This window comes from Leptodactylus fuscus, chromosome 1 (genome assembly GCF_031893055.1).
Source record: "Leptodactylus fuscus isolate aLepFus1 chromosome 1, aLepFus1.hap2, whole genome shotgun sequence".
In the NCBI taxonomy this organism is placed as follows: domain Eukaryota; kingdom Metazoa; phylum Chordata; class Amphibia; order Anura; family Leptodactylidae; genus Leptodactylus; species Leptodactylus fuscus.
The window spans coordinates 155,812,443-155,820,794 of NC_134265.1; the positions used below are offsets into that span (position 1 = coordinate 155,812,443).

Consider the following 8,352-nt stretch of genomic DNA (forward strand, 5'->3'; position numbering starts at 1 on the left):
TCGTGTGATACTTGGTGAACAGAGGCGATTGCCTTGGTTATCTCCCTGGCAGCTATTTAGTATACCCCCCCCCCCCCCCCCCGCCCAATTACAGGTGCTGATGCCCGGGAATATTCGGGGTGCCCCATCACAAGTGCCCACATCTGGACTAGACACAGCGCTAGTAAACATGGCGAGGCGTGGAGAGGGCGGGGCAGTGAAGACGCCTGGACCAATCAGAGTGGGCTCAGGCAGCCGCAGCAACCAATAAGGGTGAAGGCTGAGAGGACTGAGAGTCGGGGAACGTACAAGGGCTGAGAGTACAGTGTGACCGGCGAGCTAGTATAAAGCCGCAGCTCGGCGCTCACCTATTATCCGGCACGTCCTGGAGCTGTCATGTGTAAATGAGAGCACGCACACCCTGGATATAACCGCACACTGAGGAGGATTAGTGTTTAGCAGGTGTGGATGCGGCTTCTCCAGTTCCTTCACCACTCTGTATTGGTAAGTGTTCCTTCTCCTTTATAGCCACAGGCTGGACAGGTGCCTGCAATCTACTGCTCCCTGTTATCAGCCTTCTGAGGTGCCCGCAGTGCTCTGTAATGCGATTCCTGTCTCCATATCAGCACTGAGAGGCTCCAGCCGCATGCACTGTACACACAGTGCTGCACACTCCACAAAATACCGCACTAGGCTCTCTGCTAGATATCCGCTACTATATATAACCGCAGAAATTACACAGAAATTCTGTCTGTCTGTCATTGTCTGACTATCTTTTCACAGCCTATCTATCTATCTATCTATCTATCTATCTATCTATCTATCTCTCATTGTCTTTCTATCCAGTTGTCTGTCTGTATATCTATGTAGTTGTCTTTCTCATTTCTGTATAGTATCTATCTAGCTAATTGTCTTTATCATCTCTGCATGTTTTCTATTAATCTATCATTGTCTTTCTATGGTTGTCTATTTATGCAACTGTCTTTCTCATCGCTGTATATTATCGATCTATGTAATTATCTTTCTCACTTTTTTCTTTATCTATCTATCTATCTATCTATCTATCTATCTATCTATCTATCTATCTATCTATCTATCTATCTATCTATCTATCTATCATTATCCCAGATCTATCTATCTATCTATCTATCTATCTATCTATCTATCTATCTATCTATCTATCTATCTATCTATCTATCATCTTTCTCACCTCTGTTGTTTTTATATCGATGTAATTATAATTTTTCACCTGTATGTCTATCTATACAGTATGTCTATCTACCTAGCCATCTTAGTGCTATTGTAAAAAAAAACATTCACTGTACATAAATGTGGAATAGAAATCTAATAAAAGTGTTGCAGTTATGTAACAATAATTCCGACACTTTCTAGAGCTCAGCTATTTTTGGTTGTAATACATTTCCATCTTCATATATTTGATACTAGGACATTTCAGGGCTAGCCATGTCTATGGGTGTTACAATAATAGTAATATGCTACAGATGCTTCTTCAGATTATTACTCTACTTCTTGTAATTGTTTCCAGCTATGATAATCCTGAATCAATATTTGCAGTATAGATCAGGATGAGATGAATAAATAATACAGCACTAATACACCAGTGATCTGCTCCTAAACTCCACATCTCATATTCATTTATTCTAGAATTTCCCAATAACCGAGTGTGAAATAATCGGAAGGAATTACTATAATGTCAGGATGTGTCTGTACACACGATGAGCTATGACATGTTCTACATATTAATGTACATAGCACAGATAATAGATAATAAATCTATCCAAATATCACTTTTCAGTTTTATTACCTGTATGTGTATTATATGTGATAGTTTGGTTTGATGGAGGTAAATGACACAGTATATATAGAAGTATGTACAGATGTAGCAGAGTTAACCCGAACTTCTACAATTGGTTATATCTTATTACAGAAGACAACACAAAAAAGTAAAAAACCATCGGAAACATATTTTTCAATGACTTTTCATTGGTTATTGTTGTCTTCTCTAATAAGGTGTCACGCTGCAGAAGTTTAACCAGTTGTAGAAGTTTAGGTTAACCCTACTACATCAATATATATATATATATATATATATATATATATATATATATATATATACATGTATATTATTTTTTTAGTATTTTGTACTAACCAAGACTGTCTATGTTCGTAACGCTTTGTCTTCTTGTATCCTGACAGCTGAGAGGAGACACTGCAGAGAGAAGATCCTGCCATGTATGAGATGCAGCCAGTGTCTGTCCCTTCTTCCTCTCCCTCCACCTCTTCCTCATCCCCACACTCATCATACTCATCCTCGTTGGCCGGGGACTCAGAGATTGATGTGGAGAGTGTGGAGTTGGAGGGGGAGAGCCGGCACCCGGATCCTCGCAGGACAGTAGAAGCAGAAGAAGACGATGAGGAAGACGATGAGCAGGAAAGTGACGGAGCGGCGCTCACACAGCAGCAGCTCCAGCACAAGGCAGCCGACAAGGGCGGAGAACAGAGGAAGCTGAGCAGGACCCCCAAGTGTGCCCGCTGCAGGAACCATGGGGTCGTGTCCTGTCTGAAGGGCCACAAACGCTTTTGTCGCTGGAGGGACTGTCAGTGCGCCAACTGCCTGCTGGTGGTGGAGAGGCAGAGGGTAATGGCGGCACAAGTGGCCCTCAGGAGACAGCAGGCCACTGAGGTAAATTCAATGTACCGTATACTGATATAACCTGTATATATACCAATATACGGAATACCATGACTACAAGCATGATGTCTGGCCCTACGCTGTGTATAGAGAAATAACCGGCAGGGCGGAATTCACATGATGCGTTTAGTCACTTCCTAGGGCCCGCATTGATCAGGATTCAGTGTAGTCCGTTAATCCTGGGGATTATATCCTGCATTATCTCTAGTTGTCCGAAGCACAATGCGCATTGTAGAAAGCAATAGCTAGAAAACCGCGACCATTTACAATATACAATACCGCGCTGTCTGTACGGCTGTCAATGCTCTGCTGTGACCTTATTACTAGATGTCCTCTGCAGTGCTCTGCGCTGTGTCACCACAAGGGGCGTCCTCTCGGCCGTGTAGTGGCCGATACCGGCGCAAATACAACTTTCCACACACGGCTGCCATATGTACATATTGGTTCTGAGGAGGGCGAATACATAGAGGATATGGATATAGGAATGAGACCTGCACACCTTGGTACCGGCAATACGGACTATAGAAGTGATATAATGTGTGGTGACTGGCGGGAAGGACGCCTGATAACACCTGAGGGCACTCTATTACATGCAGTGATATGGTAGCTCCTGTCATGGCTACAACGTGTGGTAACTGAAGGCACAGATACCTGCCCTATTATAATGTGGTTACTGACAGGCAGCGAACATGGCAGAGCACTATGTAGTAAGTGGCAAGGTACAGAACTGAGGGTACAGGTACTTGTTATGGGCAGAACATTCTTATATGTTGTGACTGGTAGGCAGTGGCATAGAAGTTAAGGCACAAGGACCTGGAGTGTTCCTGTTATGTGTGGAGTAGGGCAGCCTGGTGTTTTCCCTCTAAACACTTCTATTGAGGGGGAGTATTTAGTGTAGAAACTCATAAATCGCCGCTTGTACCTTTTATTGTGTTTGCAGGAGGTTAAGTCACTCAGTTCTTGTTTCCTGTACACTGGAGACAGCAGGTTTACAACACAACACACTCCACATTCATCTGCCCTCAATGAGGCCATGGCCATTATTGTCACAACTGCCATGTCTTCTTGAGTGTGTATGTGAGGTGTTCTAGGATGACACCATGTACTGCACCATGTACTCTATTGCTTCTGGCCCACTTATGGACTCTAGAAACTAAACATGACCTCTTATGTTTCCAGGATAAGAAAGGCTTGACAGGGAAGCCTGCAGTAACAGAGAGAAAAACTGTCTATCAGCGACATATTAGGACCCCCAGCCTGCTGGCAAAGAGCATATTAGAAGGTAACATTCTGTTTTGTGCCCCTCCAAATTCACTCATCCTGCTAAGAACACGAATCTTGGAAATCATTTCTTCATTTGCGTAAACATAGAGACAGTATTTTATCAATGTCAACAATAGAATTATATTACAAGTACTTTACTTATATGACTAAATGCTAAAATACTTGTTAGACTCTTCTCTATATCCAACCTAATAAATGCATTGCGTAGAAAACTAAAGAGAATTACAGCTAAATGCATACATACAAGTACATAGAATACAATGGTATATTATGGTATATGTAAAATATAATTATACAGGAGGTAAAAAAAAGAAATAAAGAAATCTAAAGTTCAAAGGATGCCTTATTACTAGCAGGAATAAATATAATAATAATAATAATAATTAATAATAACAATATATAAAATCTATCTATCTATCTATCTATCTATCTATTTTATATGTGTCAGTTTTGAAGTCTGATTTCTCTTTTAATATCTCAAATGTACCAGTATGAAGAGAGAACATAATATGTATAGATGACCCCCATTTTCTAGAACACTATAAAAAGCTTTTCTGTGTCCTTTTGCAGAGCAGTTTTGCATTATATTTTACATGCAAATATTTCCGTCAAATGTGCAGCCCTGTCATACACGCTGCAGGGATTTACAAACAAATAAAACAGACTTTTTGCATAAAAATCATCTCTAGTAGATTCCCTTTATTCTCAGAAACAAAGTGAAATTCTGTTGACACCTTTCAGTTCCCTACGTGTTCATTGAATGTTTTGTGGGCAGAATACATTACAGTTGCAAAATAAAATGTCCTATGACAAATGCGGCGTTTTCCTTGGCAATGTTTTTAATCAATGTGATTTTAGAGGGAGGGATGGGTAGACAGCGGCAATGCTGCAACTCATGTACCATCCATTTATGTCAGTTGTGAAGTAAATAAAAGCATGCCAATGCTGACTCTTGAGACATGTATGAATTGTCCCATAAATGCCAAGAGTTTACCGTATGCCAGGGTCATCAATGTTATGACACTTACTGTGTTTCCTTCATTCCCATACATCATCCCTTTGTATCGTTTTTCCTCTTCTTGCTCTTAACTGTCTGTCTTTTTTCCCTTCTCTCCTAGTTCAAGTCTCCTCTCTCATCTGTAAAACTTTGTACATTGTGATCTGCCTCTAGGAAATACATACCACCAGTTCTAGGTATAGCCCTGTTTCCTGGCATTGTAATGTGACAGGTGTATACATAAACACTCTCTGGGTAGTCTGCTCAGAAGCTGCAGTATCTTTTTCTAATCTATATAAAATTTGATTCAACATTGCCTACAATACGTATATGTATATTATATATAATATAGAATTTTAGCACACACTGGATTTCTTTCTATTATCATGTGACAGATGAATTTCTGAGTGTCTCATGGATAAAGTTATAAAGCGACTGGTTTAAGTGATAAAGGTTCCATCGTACAATTTATTAGCCCAGATCAAGTGAATCGTACCCATAGTGGTTAATAAGGGGATTAGTGCAGACCACCCTCAGGTCACCTCTGCTAAGATGTGTGATAAATGCACAATTACAGGAAATATTTAATATATTTCATAACTACTTCATTTGGTTATAGCTGATAGTTTTGATGCTTTTCATAACAAATACCTATCATAAAAAGCCATATGTCAAAGCCTAACCCTTGCAGTCTGAATACACAATAGTAATTGATTTGTAAAACCATGTTGGCCAGCCGATAGAGAGAGCTTTTTTTTGCTGTGTAAAATCCTTTTATGAACTATTGAAGGATATAAATCAAATTTCTATTTTTGTAACTGTTGTGAAATCTGCTTGGCAGTCAAACAGCTCAACTAAAAAACTAAAAACTTATGATTTCAGGTTATCGACCACTGCCAGCAGATTCTTATATGGGGCCCAACTCCCCACTGCCAGCTACTGTGAGTGACAGGATGAGGAAGAGACGGGCTTTTGCTGATAAGGAATTGGAGAACATTATGTTAGAGAGAGAATACAAAGAAAGGGAGATGCTGGAGGCTTCTCAGGCTTCCAACCTTTTCCTACCTAGTCGTATGGTGCACGCCGCGGAGTACAACTCCTACAAGTCTGCATATGCGAACTCACAAGTTGACAATCCAAACAAAGAATTCTGCAATTTTTTGCCCACTTGTCTTGATCTCACAATGCAGTATTCAGGGTCAGGGAATGTGGAACTTATTTCTTCTAATGTCAGTGTGGCCACCACATATAGACAATACCCTGTCCCCTCCAGGTTCTTGGTTTGGCCCAAGAGTGGTCCAATCACTGATGCACTTTTATATCAACAGTGCCTATTAAATGCGACAGCCATGCAGGCACTAAAGCCTGGGTCAAACTGGGACTCAAAACCTAGCTCATTGATAGAGTGCCAGCCTACAGAACAGGACCTGGTACCTCCAAAATTGGAAACCCAAATGATTCTCCCACAACACATTCCACAGGACAATGGCGAAAGGTCTGCATTTTCACCTCCAAAAAGGAACTTTTCACAGCTCTCTAACAAGGACCATTTGTCTGCCCCAGAGAGCTTAATAAACAAGATCAGCAAGGAAGCCGTCAAACAGCCTTTGTCTTTAAAGTATAGCCCATTCCACTCTTTATTTCAACAAGCACATCTTGAGAAGTCATTGTCTGACCTTAAAACTCCTTGTATCAAAGACCCCTATGAAGAACCTGCAAAGAAATTTAGAGAATGTTCATCCAAGGAAAACCAAAAATACAAATTAACCATTGACAGGTATAATAAGGACTTTTTCCTAGGGAAAGAATCAGGGACAAAACTTGCTGTCAATGAACCCCTACCATTTTCTGTTGAATCAATCCTCAAGATGCCGTCAAGCACTGCACAACGTTCCAGTCAGTAGACTGTAGTGACTATGGGATTAGCTGCTGCGAGCCACCAGAATTCCTTCATAATGAAGTCTATCCAAACGTCTAGGAATTGTGCATGGTCCTTTGAGACAGTGTACAGAATACACACTTGCATGATGCTCCTCTTTTGTACAAATGACAATATTTAAGTGTAAAAAAATGATTTGCATATGTGAATTGTAAGATATTTGAATATAAAACAAAAATTTATAGAAATAATAAAAATACAACAGTTAAATATTTATTTCTGGTTATACGATATTTATTTTTTTATTCAAACATTTTTTAAAACAATGTCACCTACACTGAACAACAAAACAACCGTGATTGAATTATTTTACATTGTTTGAGCAGCACCAATATATTTTGCAGATGTTGCAAATGGCAATAGAATAGAAAGAGCAGCTCTCACCAATAGCAGTAAAATTTTCTTTAGGCCAGGGCCCCACGTAGTGTAAACCCTTTTTTGCGTCGGCCTGTTACATGGGGCCGTTACCTTATTCCTCTTTTGTTAAAAGACAGTATACATAACAAAAAGTGATAAAGAAGATTTTACCACTATTTATTGATGTTGCTGTTTGGAATATACAATTTATTTTGCAGTGGCGCACTACCAGTTAAAATACAGGTATGACCTCCTATTAAACTTTTTCCTTGGGATCGCAGAGGGATTTATTTGTGAAGGTGCAGTGCCACAGCTCTGTTCTTTTTTCATTTTTGTGCTGTATATAGATTGTCATCATGCACATCTCAAACTATCCAATACTGCTTACACTCTAACTTCCTTATCTCAAATATGTTTTTGTGCAATGTATGAGTAAACTGGAGAATATTGGGTGAACAATTTCTCTAATGCTTATATATAATGGGTGAATAAAATGTGCATAGATATAAGGGGTGCAGAGGTAGGTGTAGCACCCTGGCCCTGGTACCTATGAAGCACTAAGGTTCTTACATAGCATGATATGCACTATTATAAGATGTAAACACTGGTATGGATTTTTCACTAGAGCTAAATGTTGAGCTGTTGCTATTAATTTGGGAGGGTCCCCCACTGATGGCATAATGATGACCTTTCCTAAGGATAGGCCTATAATATGTAAGTTGTATAAACTACTTTGAGGCTAAGGCCCAATGTAGCGAGCCACAGCTAAAAGGCCCTTCATGATTTTTTCTGCACTTTTTTTTAATAGAAAGTCCCCAGAGTTTTCCTCCCCTATTATGCCTATATGAAAAACGCTAGTGTAGGTATAATTGACATGCTGCAATTTTCAGAAACGCTTGCATTTTTTGAAAATGCAGTTTATCTGCTGCAGTTTTTTTCTGCAATGTGTGGATGAGATTAGCCAGAATCCCATCCACTTTGCAGGTGATGTAAAACACAGCATATTAGTTCATCTTGGTTATAAGTAAGCATTTCTGGTGTGACTTTAAAGTATAATGAAATGCCACCACCACGTTGCACAAC

General features: G+C 39.8%; 1 protein-coding gene across 1 annotated transcript; it reads left to right on the forward strand.

Annotated features, from left to right (window-relative positions):
- The first annotated feature begins 354 nt into the window (after nucleotides 1-354).
- DMRT2 (doublesex and mab-3 related transcription factor 2) lies at nucleotides 355-6,877 on the forward strand. Its single transcript, XM_075263635.1, has 4 exons — nucleotides 355-483; nucleotides 2,197-2,683; nucleotides 3,872-3,974; nucleotides 5,856-6,877. The coding sequence occupies exons 2-4, from the start codon at nucleotides 2,231-2,233 to the stop codon at nucleotides 6,875-6,877; spliced, it is 1,578 nt and encodes a 525-aa protein (XP_075119736.1). The 5' UTR covers nucleotides 355-483; nucleotides 2,197-2,230.
- Nucleotides 6,878-8,352: the final 1,475 nt, after the last annotated feature.